The following is a 15466-nucleotide window of genomic DNA, read 5'->3' as shown; positions in this document are numbered from 1 at the left end:
GCTACAGACACAGAGTCGATGGCTTATCAGCAAATAATGACCTTTGTTCGGCAGGGGAAAGGCATTGGCTGGCGAGCGGAACGTGCCATGCAGTGCACACATGAAAATTGAAATTTCATGAGAGACAAAATGAATTTTAAAACGCATTGCTTAATAATATATATATGTACATATATGTACATATATAAAGCTGTGTATCAAAATATTGTAAATTAGGTGCAGTGGACCTTTGAAATGCACTCCAAGCAGCACAGACAGTTCAACAACTTAAAGTAGGCGCGTTATTGTATTTGTTGTAATTTTTTTGATATTTTCTTTTTTTTTACAAATAAAACTCACACATAAATTCATCAAGTTCACCACTCAGCTGCTGCGCTGTCCGCCCATTTTCATACTCAACATTCGACGGCGTTGAGACGCGTTCCAAGGCGTCCGCCCAATGTTGTGAACGATTGTCGGTGGCAGTTGATGAGTCATTGTTGCTATCCAAATGATTGCGCTTATCAGCCGGCAACTCAGCGTCGCATTCGCATTCTGGTTGCTGTGTGGACTCAGCCAGCTGTTGTTTCTGCTGTTGTTTGGCTGCTGAAAATTTCCACGAAGCACGCCAAGAGTTGCGTTTGGTGAGCACGGCCGGCGCTGTGCCATTTGTGGGCGACGGTGATTTCTTATCACTGCCGCCGCATATTTTCGGCGCAATGCTGTAGTTGTGCAATTTGAAAATTTTCAAATTTACGGAATATTTCGAGTCTTTCGCGGGCATTTTCATTTTGTGGTTAAAACTAGCGACTTTTTGTTGAATAAAATTTAAAAATGGTTATTTTTGATTATAAATAGCAGCTACGTTGTGTAGTGTAGCCGTATGGTAGAAAAATATCACAGTAAAAATTTTTGGAATAAATTGTTATTATTTTTAATTTAAATTTAAGTAGTTCTTGCGCATTTTAAATGCAATATTGTGGGAAAATTATTTCGAATTTTTTTATTTAACAAATTTTTGGTTTTTTTTTTTTTAATTTTAAATAAATGTTTATTATTTTTAATTTAATTGGTTTTGTTGTAAAAATATTAATTTGATTCGAATTTTTTCATTTAACAAATTTTTGGTTATTTCTATTGTTTTGGATTAAACTTTTAATATTTTTTATTTAAAAGTTTTTAGTTTTTTATTTTTAATGCACATTTTTGTTGTGAAAATATTATTTTTATCCGCATTTTTTATTTAAAAATTTTTGGTTATTTTTATTGCGCCAGATGAAAAACATAGTTATTTGTAGTATTTAATTTTTTATTTGGAATCTTTTTAAATGTTTTTGGGATTTTTATATGTTTTGGAATCAAAATTTTTTTTTTTTCAAAATTTTTGTATATTGTTCTTTTAAATGTTTTTCGTATCTCTTTAATTATTCTTTAATGCAAATCCTTTTCTTTTATTTTTATTGCTTTTGGTTATTTTTATTTTTTTGGAACTTTTAATAGTTTTTAGTTTTTTACTTGCAATAAGTAGTTTTAGTATATTTTAAATGCAACTATTTGTTGTGAAAATATTATTTTTACTCGTTTTTTTATTTAATAAATTTTTGGTTATTTTTATTTTTATTGCGCCAGATGAAAAACATTTTTTTGAATTTTTAATTTAATTTTAATTTTTTTTTTTTGAATTTTCTAAAGGCTTGGGAATTTACATTTTTTTTTTGGAAATTTAAAAATTTTTTGAAACCATATTAAATTTTTAGAATTTTTAAAAATTTTCGAAACTATTTAAATTTTTTGGAATTTTTAAAATTTTTGAATTATTTTCTTCTCACTTCAATTATCCTTTAATGCAAACTGTTTCACAAGCCTCGTATGCTTGTTTGTTGTTGTGTTGTTTTGACATTAGACTTTCACAAAATATTTAAAGGAAAATTTTCGCCAACTTTGCGCAACGTTTCGCGCGATCTATGTTGTTTCAGCGTTTCAAATGCCAATTATACTCTATTACATGTTGTGTTAGCGGTTGAGTGAAGCGATTTCTTTTATTCGCAATTTCTTTCGCTCAAAGTCACACCATTTGAAACACGTTTGTCTGTTCAACCACAAATGGCTTAATGGAAACGTAAAGACGACTGTTCGCGAGCGCGCGTGCTGAACATTTGAATGCGCACCGATCATGACATGGCTGGGTAAGCCGGGCACGCTTCAAGTAACTACACACAATACACAAATACATATATGCATAGGTATAAACAATTTACATATTTATATGTAGGCTTATAAATGCAAATACATACATTGACTTATATACATTTTTAGTTATTCAAATGCCTGCAAACATACGCACATACATATGTACATATGTATGTAAATACACATAAGGTAAAAGTGTGAGATTAAGCAAGCAGCCGAAAGAGCGCGAGCTCCCAGCAAAATGAGCTGATTTTACATGCCACTTTTTTGTATACTAAACTCTGGATATGGATTATGTATGTTAAGGCTTGTTCGTAGGTTCTTCCTCACAAATTTTTTGTTTTACGCTCTTCTGTAGGTAGCTACAACATTTTTTTCGTGCGTTTATTTTCCTACACATATGTATGTATGTACATACGTGCATTTACGTAAATACACAACAAATTATGTATGCATGTTTACTTTTCTACTTGCTCACCTTTGAGGTGATCGGGTTTTACGAAGTTGTTGTATAAACAATAAAGATGTTGGAGTTAATGACACAGTTGTGCACTGGTTCGCTGCGACCTGAGATCGCAGCGTTGTTTCCGAGTACATGAGTAACGAAATATACGAAAACATGGAAAGAGTATCGGCACGGTTAAAGTAAAGATATTTTTTGGGGTAAAATTTATGATGAGAGTATATACAGGTGTTTGCTGTTAATATGCAAGCTGCTTGAAAATATTTAAAAATTGTCGATTAATAGTAGTAGGTCCTCAAATTTGTGCAGGTGCGTGAGTCTAAACAGGTTTTTGGGAAGTTGTGATACCGTTAGGTTGCACTATGGTTATGACTGTATATATTTGGTTAAAAGGTTAGGTTAGGTTAGTTCACTTAAGCTATCAAAAAACTCAAAATCGTATCGTATGTATGTACATACATACATATGTATGTATGTATAAACCAATTTAGTGGTTTATGAATATATGAATGGCATATTTTGAGGTTAGAAAAAAATTCAAAAAGATGAATGCAGGTGATGAGGGTGTGCAAAACATACATATGCTGTTTTCAGAAAATATTTTTTTTTTCAAAAAATACAAAACATTTTCGGAATAAAATTTTAAAAATTAAAAAACAAATAACTTCAAAACACACCTTCCAAAAAATTTAAAAAAATTTCAGAAAAAAAAATTAAAAAGTTTTTTGTTTTTTTGTTTAAATTGAAATTAATTTGTTTAAATTAAAAAGTAAAAAAAACAACAAATAACTCGAAAGCAATATAAAAATTAAAAAAAAGAAGAAAAGATTAAAATTTTCCGGATTTTTTTTTCGTAAAAATTAAAAACAAAAACTACCCAAAAAATTTTCAGAATAAAATATTAAAAAACACAAATAACTCCAAAGCAAAACTTCCAATATAAAAAATTTCAGAAAAAATGTTAAAAAGTTTTCGGATTTCTTTTTTTCAAATAACTCAAAAAAATCTTCCAAAAAAATTTAAAAAAAATTAGAAAGTTTTCAGATAATTATTTTCAAATAATTTAAAAAAAAATTCGAAACAATTTAAGAATAAAATATTAAAAGGTTAAAAAAACACATATAATTCCAAAACTACCAGAAAATTGAAAAAATTGGAAAAAAATTAAAGTTTTCAGATTTTTTATTTCAAAAATTAAAAAACACAAATAACTCCAAAGCAAAACTTCCAATATAAAAAATTTCAGAAAAAATTTTAAAAAGTTTTCGGAAATTCGAAAAAAATTAAAGTTTTCAGATTTTTTATTTCAAAAAAATTAAAAGCAAAAACTTCCAAAAAATTTAGAAATTTTATAAAAAAAAATTTTAAGTTTTCAGATTTTTTCAAATAACTCAAAAAGTTTCAGCATAAAAACCTTGATATACATAAGTATGTGCTTTGTATTCTTTCGAAGAATAATGTTTTTTTTTGAAAATTTGTTTAGCAAATTGATATTTTTTTATTTTCCTTTATATATTTAATATCGTTTGAGGACAATAGCAGACCTTATTGAATTTTTTCACAACCAAATTTGTTGTTGTAGCGGCAGAGTTCTGTCGAGTTAACAGTCCTTGACCGGATAAAAAAATCCGGGTCCATTCCGGTTACGTAGACCCCACCGTCGTGGGAACGGCAAACTTAACTTTTGACTTTAATCGCTTTACCGTTATATATTTGAGCCTTACTGTTTGGTTAAAATCATCTTAAATTTTTGGAATAGCTTTTGTTTGGTGATGGAAGATTGAAAATTGCATTTTCATGGTCTAAAAGGCATGAAACAGCTCAAGCCACTTTAAAAGTTCATTGTCACGAAAAAAGGTTATGTTGTCTATTTGGTAGGATTTCAAAGGGATCGTTTATTTTGAGATTTTGTTCGGCAATACCACAATTGATTTTGACGAGTATTGTGAACAACTGGAGAAATTGAGTTATTATTGAGACAGCAAAGTCAAGAGTTGATCGATAGAAAAGGTGTAGTGTTCCAGAAGGTTAGTGCGAGAGCTCATACAATGCTTCAATAATTTTTGACAGTACTCGAATCCAAAGTTAATTAGGTACTTAAGTATATTCCAACGATTAACATCCGCATGAACACTTTGACCTAAAATACTTTAGCAAGATAAGAAAGACACGCCGCCGCCGGCATTTTTGGCTTTCATGCAAGCATTAAAGAAATACACGTGAAAATCAGCCAAAATAAATGCATTATTTTGAACTCTAACATTGGGCTTATCAAAAGCATAAACAATATTGTTCGGAAGTACATATGTAGGTGTGCAATTAAAGTAAAATATTTGTTACTAAGCTATTTGAGTTATTTTAAAAATTTCCGCTTCAGCTAAGAGAACAAAGAACAAAGTCTTACTATTTTTGGGGCGAAGGTTGGTGGAGGGGTTGAGCAAGAAATTATTCAGAGGAAGAAAGATTGTATGTCAAAAAGTTGCAAGGAAAGGGTCACACATAAAGAGAAATTGCAAATATATTGAATAGATCGCAAAAACTGGTCTTTAATGCCGTAACATCTCCGAAAATATGTGAATACGAAGAGCGACGATTATTATTATTTTTTTTTTCTTTTAGTTACAAATTTTTCTTTTAATATTTATTTTTTTTTAATATTTTTTATTTTGGTTTTACTTGACTATTTAATGTAATAAATATTTAATGAACCAATTCAAAATACTTTTTTTTAATTGCTGAGTTATTGTTTACCATAAATACGTCTGGTAAAATTCTGTTGATAGGAAATAATCTCCACCATGGTCAACAATATTTAATAATTGAATTTATTTGTAATATTTATTTTTACACTGTAAAAAGTTTGTGACTGGAAACAATATTTGTGAAAATTAAAAATTATGTAACTTTCGCATATGAATTTCTTAAAATTTAGCTAACTTATTATTATAAAATTTCAAATAAATTTATCTATGTGTTCTAGTGCACCAGCTTTGCGAACTGTAGCGTGCAAAAATCATACGATACGGCGGCTCGTTTAATGTGTTTACATACGAACTATTGAATGCAGATTTCTATACACACACATGAACAAACAAATTAATATACTGAGTGTTGGCTAATCAACGTAAGTTGCTCGCATATTGAACGTCGATTGGGTTGCTCTCTCCAGCTTTTTACTCATATTCCTGCTTTCATGACCGATGTTTTTTTTTTATTCGGCGCGTGTACGAAGTACGATAATACTGAATTAACATGTGTTTAAATGCTAAATATTTCAGTAAAATAATCATAAATCATTCAGGTATGTAGAACTTCAAAGTTACGCAGGTTATTAGCAAATAGCTTAGTTTGTATCAAAAATTTCATTTCATAAGGGAATAGTAAAGTGTACTTTAATTTAGTATTTGTCTTACTGACATATGTACATACATACATATATATGTAGATATAACAGAAAGTAGTTCTTGTGAGCTATATACATACATACATACATATGTACAAATGTACTTCCAATCTGAACTTTAATGGTAATTTTTGAAATTAATTTTGAGAAGTCGATGGATTTAAACCAAAAATCTCCAAAAAAAAAACTTGACATAATTACACACAAAATCGCAATAAAAACTTCTTTAGCTTGAATTAAAAACTCAAGATTTTCGAATTTAAAATAAATGAAAATATGTATGTATCCAAAATTTTTACAAAATAAAAATCGAACTTCAAAATAAATTTATAAAACCAATAATTATTTAACCGAAGCTTAATTTTGTCCTTAAATAAAAACTGGGTTCATTTTCCTTGCCTACATTTAGGCGCATATAAATATAAAATTCTATATTAATGGAAGAATTGTCTGACATGTGTGTAAAATCACATAAAAACTCCTTTAGCTTAAACTCAAAATTCAAGATCTTCGAATATAGATTGATGCAAATATATAAACCAAAATTTTTGCAAAATATAAATCGAACTTCAAAATAAATTTATAAAACCAATAATTTTTTAACCGAAGCTTAATTTTGTCCTTAAATAAAAACTGGGTTCATTTTCCTTGCCTACATTTAGGCGCATATAAATATAAAATTTTATATTAATGGAAAATTTGTCTAAAATGTGTGTGCGTGCATACAACAAATGTATTTATTAGCTCGAATTTAAGGGGGAGTAGGGTTTTTCAATACTTTTTACATTTTTTTTTTAAAGACGATGACAAAGTTCTGGGTATTGTCAGATTTTTTCGCAAAAAATCGCGATTTTTCTTTTAAATGTTTTCAAAAAAAAAATTTAAATATAGAACAGCTCTACATTTATAAGTATATTATAAGCTAGTGTTTACTTCTATATCAGAATATTTCCATAATATAAACATATGTATGTATGTATGTATATATTTAAGAAAATGTACTTTAGAAAACAATGTGAATGATACATACTTTTTAAATGCTTACCTTTAGCCAATTGTGATCTGAGCATTTTTTCGTCTTGCATGTCGTTATAATTAGCCAATTAGATTGTTGATCTATCTGCCCAAACCTTTTACAGAACCGGCGTGTGACGATATTTGCAAATGTAACAACACTATGTAGGCATGTACTGGTGACGTCGTAGCTAAATGGACGAGCAAACGAATACCACACTTTATTTGTTGACGTATTACGTATGTAAGTTGGTAATGACTAAAGATTTCACAAAACAAATCACGGTAATCACAAGTTCAATGTGAAAATCTTGAATATAAATAATCGCGCACAACACACTAGCGCGACGTTGTATATAGAAGTTATTTTAATATTTTTTCAGCTGGAATGGCATACATTCGATAGCAATTTCTTCTACGTAATAAATCGACGCCAGCGTGTTATCAATCGTAACAAAATGATTCAGCGCGGCGTTTTATTGCTTTAATGTATCACCAGCCAAGTAGTTTTCTATTTGCGTTTTCTTGTTGCTTCACATTGATCGTCTTGACGGTGACAGGCCTTCGAAGTGTATCTGTTTACGAGCAAAAACAAGGATTCTGTAGATCTGCCGATACAAGTAAAAATACTGTTTCAAGGTTATGTCCTTCTGTGGAAATTGATCAGCCGATGAAGCACCTTGTCGAAAGAATTTAATATATAGGCTCTATTTACACATATATTTTATGTTTTTCTTATTGCTTGATGAAAAACTTTCACACAAAATTCACGTTTTAACTCGCACCCACGAATTTTCCAATGAAAGGAAGACACACGATGACAATTGACCCTACAATTGACAGTAATCAGTTGGTTATATTTTTGTTTGTATCGTTATTTTATTGCGTTAGGTTGTGTTCATTGCGCTTTGTTATCTGCTTATTATTATAATAATAATAATAATTCTTATTACTTCTCATTGGTGTTTTTGGTACATTTTAATAAATTTTTGAGACCTCCTAGAAAATAATTATTGTTAAATATAGTTATTTCATTAGTAAATATGTATTTGTATAATTGGATCAAAAAAACTAACATTTGGTATTTTGATATCGTTAAGAGTACTAAAATATTTTTAGACCTACAATTGCAACTCTGCATATTTGAAAGAAGATATGTCAGTTGAGCAACATTAAAAATAGACGAGTGAACACAATTGAATACAAAAATAAACAAAGCGCAATTAACTAAATCATTGAAGTAAATTTTTAATATAAGTTAGCATTATTCCATTCAAATGTTTTCCTCCACACCATTACGTGCATCAATTAAGGATCGGAATGCCAATAACAGCGATTCAAGCAATGGATTTGACAATTCTTTAGAAAACAGAAAAATCTTTCCATATCCACCTTGTTGGAAGAATGATCTTCGCATGATTGCACTATTGGCACCATTTCGTATACGAGAACTCAATCCAGAACACTACGATTCAAAATTAAAGTTCTGGGAAGATATGATTGCGTTATATTGTGAACACACAGGCACTGGCTGCTTTTGCAAACGCGACCTACAAAACACATTTGCGCGTGGTAATCGAATACCCTCCGGTTTGGACACAGTTTTTAGCGAGATGTTGCACGCCAAGAAAATACGCACCCGTGCAGACTTTGAATATGATCCTGAAAATACATGGAGCGGTTGGGCGATAAATAATTTTGTAAAACTTCCAATATCATGGGGTTGGCAAACATTGAAGAGCAGAATAGGGCTGCAGTCAGAGAATCAAGCAAACTGGCTAGAATATGTTCACTTAGACGTTATGAAGGTTAGTGAATATCAGTAACATACTTGTATGAATTTTGACTTATACATTAATTTCATTATAGAAATTTTGTAAACAATTGCAACAAAGTGTGCTGCAAGAACATCAGGGCGAACTGCTGCATTATGAAAACTTTAGAGAACTTTCGAGCGCTGTTTTGGCGCTTAAAGAGGATTGCCTACTTTTATGTTTGCACGTGTTGCATTGTCAAAGAAAAATTGGAATTGAGTACCAACTAGACGAAAAACAACAACAAATACACTTGATCAAAATACCTGGTGAGTATACCTTGCAACTAGGTTTGAAAATTAAAATATTGAAATTAAACTTTTCCAGCAAAAACTGATACAAGCATTGAAATCACTGAGACTGATCGTGCCGTGCACAACCTTAAAATGACACAAGCCAGTTTGTTGAAACAATTGGAAAAATTGGAGGAAGATATAAAGGAAAATGCCGAAAAAGCACGCCAATACATAAAAGAGAACAAACGTCAATTGGCTAAGACTTACTTGCGAAAGAAACAATTATTGGAAAAAAATCATGGTGGATTACATACAAATTTGATTTGGAAAAGTTATTTATTTGCAATGTTTCTATTTTAGAAAAACGTGGCATAGCTTTACACAATATAGAATCACTCATAACCAGCGTGGATGAGGCACAAAGTCATGGACAAATACTCGATGCTTATAAGATCGGTTCAAAGGCATTACAAAAAGCACTTAATGACTCTGGCTTGAAATATGACAATGTCGACGAAGTTATCGCCGAGGTGCGTGACACTATGGAGGCACATCAAGAGTTACAAGATACCTTGGCTAATGCGGGAATATCAGATATTGCCGCCGGTGGCGCAGATGTCAATGATAATGATGCTTTGGAACGTGAGTTACAACAAATACTCGGCCAAACGGGTCAAACGCCAATCAAGCCAACAAATACAAATGAAAACGCAAATATAAGCAAGTCTGCAGCCAGCGGCTTACCTAAACCGCAAATAACCGATGCAGAACTTTTAGCAATGTTAGCGGGTCTGGAAGTTGAAGACGGTTCACCCAGGAAAAGCGAAGCGAGCGTAAGCACAGCTGTTGCTGAATAAGTGTTACAAAAGTGAACGTGGTGAATGGGTTGCCAATAGAGTTAAAAGACCTTATTGAATTTATTTAATTGCTTTAATATAAGGGTGAATGTTTTGAAAACGTATATGTTGTAGAAAAATTAAACTTTGTCAAAATAAAAACATATTTTATTTTTCATTTTATGTTTATTTGGTCTATATGAAGTTGTACATTAAAACTCTTTGTCCATTTAAAATTTTTTGTTTGTGTACAAAAGACCTACGCAATAAACACACTTCATTATTAGTTACTTTAATTTACTTTTATGATTTTATACTTAAATACATTGTAATCGAAAATTATTATTTTAAGTTCAAATGTTTTACGCGTAGGTTTCCTACAGATTAATTTTATTTTTATTTTTTTATTCAGCTTAATACATGTAGACTTGATGTTTGCAGAGGTTATAAGATTTATTATGTTCACATTAATTTCTTGCGATTTATTTTATTAAACAAAATTCATATTTTTATTTAATAAAACTTTATGGTATTAGTAAAAAGTTAATGCGACGAATATGTTTGTAGAATCTTTGACAAAAAATTTGAAGGCCTAAATATAGTAAATTTTTTATCATTTTATTGATATAAGAAATTACTATTTATTGGACTGATTTCGTGTTTTACGACCATTTTAAGTAAAAGCATCGGAGCGAAAATTATTCTGAAAATTTATTAAATATTCCAGTATAAGTATCAGCTGAGTGTCTACAGAAAAACACAATATTGAGGCAGTTTACTTGCTCGAACATACCCGATGTTTTGCGTGCTCTAAATTGCACTTTCTTATGCTTAGCAATAAAAAGTATTAAGAGTGTGCATATAAAACTAGAAAATACATATTTATGTATCTTACAAGCATTTTAAGATGAATTTATTAGCTCCACAATGTTTACTTGAAGTAAGAATTATATTATTTAAAATTTTTTGTTGTTTTCAAAACAATTTATGCACCACTAACTAAATAATTATTATATACTTTTGGGATTGAAGTCTACAAAACCTAACCATGATCAGCCTTGAAATACTTTAATAATAGACCAAAAAATATCAAATAAACATAAAAACTACATATATATACTGCTATTATTACACAGACAAATTAAGACAAAATCTTCCAATTTGTTCATCATATTATCCTTTTTATTTATTGCACGTTTACATAATTTCAAGTTGTAACCTTTTCATACTGCAAAATTGTTATTATTACATTTTATTTTATTATATTCAGCTTATTTTCAAGAGTTCAAAGTTCAATTTATTTAGTTTCGTAATTAATACGTAGTAACTAAGAAAAATAATAATTATAATTTTATACAATACAAAAATATGCGCTAAAAATATTTCAGTTTTATTTGTTACACATACATATATCTCTAAATTTATTAATTATATTATTTTATATTAATTGTATGCATGTATGTATGTATATACTAAATATTTGAATTCTCATTAATATTAAAACTAACGCTAGAACAGTATATATGTATATTGCTAGGCCGTATGAGTCGATCGATGTGTGTGGAGATGTGTACGCTAAGTGTACTAATGTGTGTGTGTGTGTGTCTTTGAATGCGAGTGAGAATTGTTTAATCACAATTATAAACGATTGATTGAGTATGTACATATGTACGTGCGTATATGTATGTACATACATACATATGTCATATGTTATATAGTAGTGTGTCCGTTATTTCGCAGGTTGATTTTTGTTTTCGTAAACGCCTTTTAAAGTTGCTGTTTTTGGCTTAACAACAAGGGTATAACGTAAGGTAGCACATTAGTTTCTATTAAAACCGTGCCTAAATTATTTTATTTTTCACACGTATGTACATACATATTGCCATCTAAAATGCAAAATAACGTAACATCACTCTTCATAAGTTTACAAGTGAAGAAAAACGAAATAATAGAAACCACTCATTTGAAACAAAATTTGAGTTTTGGTTATAAAATGGTTATATGTATGTATATTGGTTATATCTGACAGCGGGAGGTTAAAATTTTATGATACATATGTATATGTAATATGATGTAGAGAATCGTAAACAATAAAAAAGTCAATTTCGAATTTTTGGATGAAACTTTGTTTTGCATTTTAAGTGACCATATGTATATAACCTGAAAGCTTTTGATGTTTCACAATAAATTTTTAACTCCAAAGAAAAAATTCTATGAATTTGAAAAAATATATGTATTTTTTTACAATAATTGTTTAATCTCCAAAGCAATATTTTTTATAAGTTTGAAAAAAAAATGTTACCTATTCTTTTACCATAAATTTTTTAACTCCAAAGAAAAGTTTTTATAAATTTGAAAAACTGATATTCTAGTACAAAATTTTCTCCGCTACAAAAAGGTAATAATAATTTATTTCATAAAAATACTGCTTTCAAAGTCACATACAGTTAAAGTTAAGCAGCAAATGTATTGCATTCAAACATCAAAGTACACCATGTCGTATGCGTAACACAAAATGTATAAATGACTTGTATGAACGCTCAGTACATTGGGTAGATAACTTTGAAGGCGTATAACTTTTAAAGGAAAGATTTCATGAAAAAAAATATTAAGAACATTTTTAAAGAGCAAAAATTTTATTATTAGAATATCACTTTCTCAAAGTTGTGGAACTACTTGTTTAACGCAAAATGTTACTTGCAATATATACATGAAAAAAGCAAAAAAGATTTAGGCATTGAAAATAAGTAGCTTGTTTGGTTTCTTATTTTTAGTGCAAAAAATTCAAACTCTGCCAAACAAAAAAAAAACACAAAAATAATAATAACAATAAACAGCCTGCGGAAAAACGAACACCCTAATATGTACCTAGCCATGTATGTATGGTACACACACGTTTAGGGACGCACATTATACTCGTAAGCTTGACTTATCTAGCTTCCTACACACCGCTGATTGCTGACACAAGCAGGAAAGTAGCGAAATATATTTTATATAATACTTTTTATTTTATTTTATTTTATTTTTTAATAATTTCTATAGCCGAAAGCAGTCTTTTTGTTGTACTTCAAACAAAATGGGAGTACATTACAGCTGCGCTTAAAGAAACGATTTTAGCATACAAATTTGTTGCGCAAAATGACTATTAATACTTGCTTTTACAAATTGGTTTTTGTATTTTGTGTCAGTAACCAGCCAACTTGCAGATTATGAGTTTTTTTATAATTTTTATGCGTGTATTTGTTGAATATACTTATTTTTATGTGTGTTATGTTGTTGGTACTACGGTTTGAAATAACTTATAATGATTTTTTATTTATTAAATTATTATTTCTTTTATTTATTAAATTAATATTTTTATTATTAATTTAATATTTTTTATTTATTAATTTTGTTTTTTTTTATATTTATTACACTATTAATTTTTTTTTATTAATAATATTATATTTTTTATTTATAAATTATTATTTTTTTATCTATTAATTTTTTTTTTTATTATTTGTTTTTTATTTTGGTTTTTATTAATAATGAAACTTGTTTACTTAATTATGTATTTTTAAATCACTTTTGTTTTGTTTGACATTTTTTATGCATTCTTTGTTGGCATATACTAATTTATTAGCTATGTATATACAACTATGTATGTATGTATATCGGCATATGTTTTAATATTTGAAAAATGTTTTTTTGGGCAGATTGACTAGGTTCCGACAACTTTGCTTTGTGCTTTCAGCATAATGTTGACTCAAATAGGTTTACAAAGTTTAATTTGTTATTATGTTGATACTTAGTTAAAAAAAATAAAAAAAAAACATTTCAAATGTTAGGTTAAAAAAATATTAAAAAAAAAAATATATATTTTTTAAATTATTTTGTAATGTAAGTTCAAATCAAAAAATTCTCAAAAAAATAAAAATAAAAATTTTGAAATAATTCTGAAATTTTTTTTTGAAATCTTTTCAAAATATTTTGAAAAATTTTAAAATATTAAAAAACCAAAAAAATATTTAGAAAAAATTTTGAAATTTTTTTATTATCTTTTCAAAATATTTCTAAAATTATTGACAATTTTTTTTAAGCTGTAGTTATGTTTTTTTACTAATTGTTGTAGTATTTTCGAACATCGCCCGCGAGTTCGTATTGGGAAACAAATATAATACCTAAATTGTAACAAAATTGTTCACTAAAATCTTTTTCGCTAAAAATTTGTATTTATATTATTTAGATGTATTATTCACATATAATATTTTGAATGTTATAAATAAAAAGGAACCTTTCAGGTTAAGTCAGACCAAAAACTTTGTTTTATTTATAGTGTTGTCGTGTTGGTGTTGTATAATTTTAGGCGTAAGCGCTTTTTTGTGTAAACTCAACAGCTTTGGAAAACTGCAGCCTTACTTTTTTTTTTAAATGAGCGCACAAAAATATTTATACTTCAACAAAAATTATTTTTCGGATATTAAAAAAATATATTTTTTTTTGAATATTTCAAAAATATTTATTGTTTTGTACCGTAAAGCAAGAAGTTTTTTGTGTAAACCCACAAATTTTAAATAAATTTTTATTGCGAGCCAAAAGAAATTACTAAAAAAATATTTTTTGGATTAATTTGGAAAAAATACTAGAAAATAATTTTTTGGATATTTTTTTATCCGTGAAGAAAAAGCAATTTTATGTAAAATTAAACATTAAAAAAAATGCGGCATTAATTTTTTTATGCAAGCAGAAAAAGTATTCTGTTTGCATAAAAAATTACTAAACAATTATTTTTTGAATTAATTAGGAAACAAATTTTATTTTAGATATTTTTTATCTGTAAAGAAAGAACTTTTTTGTGTATATCTAAAAATTTAAAAAAAATTGCAACATTAATTTGTTTAAGCGACAAAAAAATTATTATTTAAAAAAAATATTAATTTATCTTTCAGAATTAATTTTTAATGAGATTAACGAAAAAAAATTATAAGTTAAAATTTTTTTTTTTCATATGCAAATCATTTATATATTGTATATGTATACATATTATACATATATATTTTGTTTTTGTTATATTTTATTTGTAAAGAATTTTGAGTGTATTTTTTTAATTTTAATATATTTTGTAACTTTTTTCCAGAAAGTTTTTTACTCAAATTTTAAATAAAAATAATTTAGGATATTTTTCTATTCTTAAAAAATACCATATTTGTGTAAGACTACACACTTAAGCAATTGAAGAAGTTTTTTTTGTATGCAATCCACGAAAAAAATATTTTTGTTTGGTTAAAGAAGAAATAAAATAATTTATAACTTAAAAAATATATATATTTTTTTCTTTTACCTGCAAACCTTTTTTAAGCGCATTTTTTAATAAAAAAAAAATTTATAATTTTTTATTTTTTGCGAACTAAGACAAAAAAAAATATTTATAACTTAAGCCAAAAGGTTGTTTTTGTTACTTTTGTAACTGCAAAGCCATTTTATGCGCTTTTTCGAATTTTATTACATTTTAACAGAACTGCTTGGAATTTTAGCAGTCCCTAACAACTGTT

The 15466-nt window shown here is 28.0% G+C and overlaps 2 protein-coding genes across 4 annotated transcripts in view; one reads left to right on the top strand and one right to left on the bottom strand.

Annotated features, from left to right (window-relative positions):
• LOC120776728 (pantothenate kinase 3) overlaps positions 1-7851 on the bottom strand; it is a 30319-nt gene extending 22468 nt beyond the window's left edge. The window contains exon 1 of one of the 3 annotated variants that reach the window (XM_040107649.1): positions 7066-7851. In XM_040107649.1, coding sequence (XP_039963583.1) covers positions 7066-7120 — 55 coding nt within the window. In that variant the 5' untranslated portion in view covers positions 7121-7851. Of the gene's footprint in view, positions 1-339; positions 770-7065 lie in introns of those variants that run through there. The other 2 variants (XM_040107651.1, XM_040107648.1) reach the window with 2 other exon arrangements.
• A 363-nt stretch (positions 7852-8214) lies between these two features.
• On the top strand, positions 8215-10231 carry LOC120778119 (charged multivesicular body protein 7). Its single transcript, XM_040109823.1, has 4 exons — positions 8215-8857; positions 8919-9132; positions 9191-9400; positions 9460-10231. Exons 1-4 carry the CDS (start codon positions 8327-8329, stop codon positions 9954-9956), a joined length of 1452 nt encoding a protein of 483 aa, XP_039965757.1. The 5' UTR covers positions 8215-8326; the 3' UTR covers positions 9957-10231.
• Positions 10232-15466: the final 5235 nt, after the last annotated feature.

Source organism: Bactrocera tryoni, chromosome 5 (assembly GCF_016617805.1).
Source record: "Bactrocera tryoni isolate S06 chromosome 5, CSIRO_BtryS06_freeze2, whole genome shotgun sequence".
In the NCBI taxonomy this organism is placed as follows: Eukaryota; Metazoa; Arthropoda; class Insecta; order Diptera; family Tephritidae; genus Bactrocera; species Bactrocera tryoni.
The sequence above is the reverse complement of the archived record's forward strand: the minus strand, read 5'-3'. Positions and strand labels throughout refer to the sequence as shown.

What these genes read in the sequence shown, in the direction of transcription:
- LOC120778119 (XM_040109823.1), top strand. Translation starts at nt 8,327, where the DNA reads ATGTTTTCCTCCACACCATTACGTGCATCAATTAAGGATCGGAATGCC. An exon ending in ACACTTGATCAAAATACCTG is followed by an intron (nt 9,133 to 9,190) that starts GTGAGTATACCT and finishes AAACTTTTCCAG; the next exon opens with CAAAAACTGATACAAGCATT. An exon ending in ATTATTGGAAAAAAATCATG is followed by an intron (nt 9,401 to 9,459) that starts GTGGATTACATA and finishes TTTCTATTTTAG; the next exon opens with AAAAACGTGGCATAGCTTTA.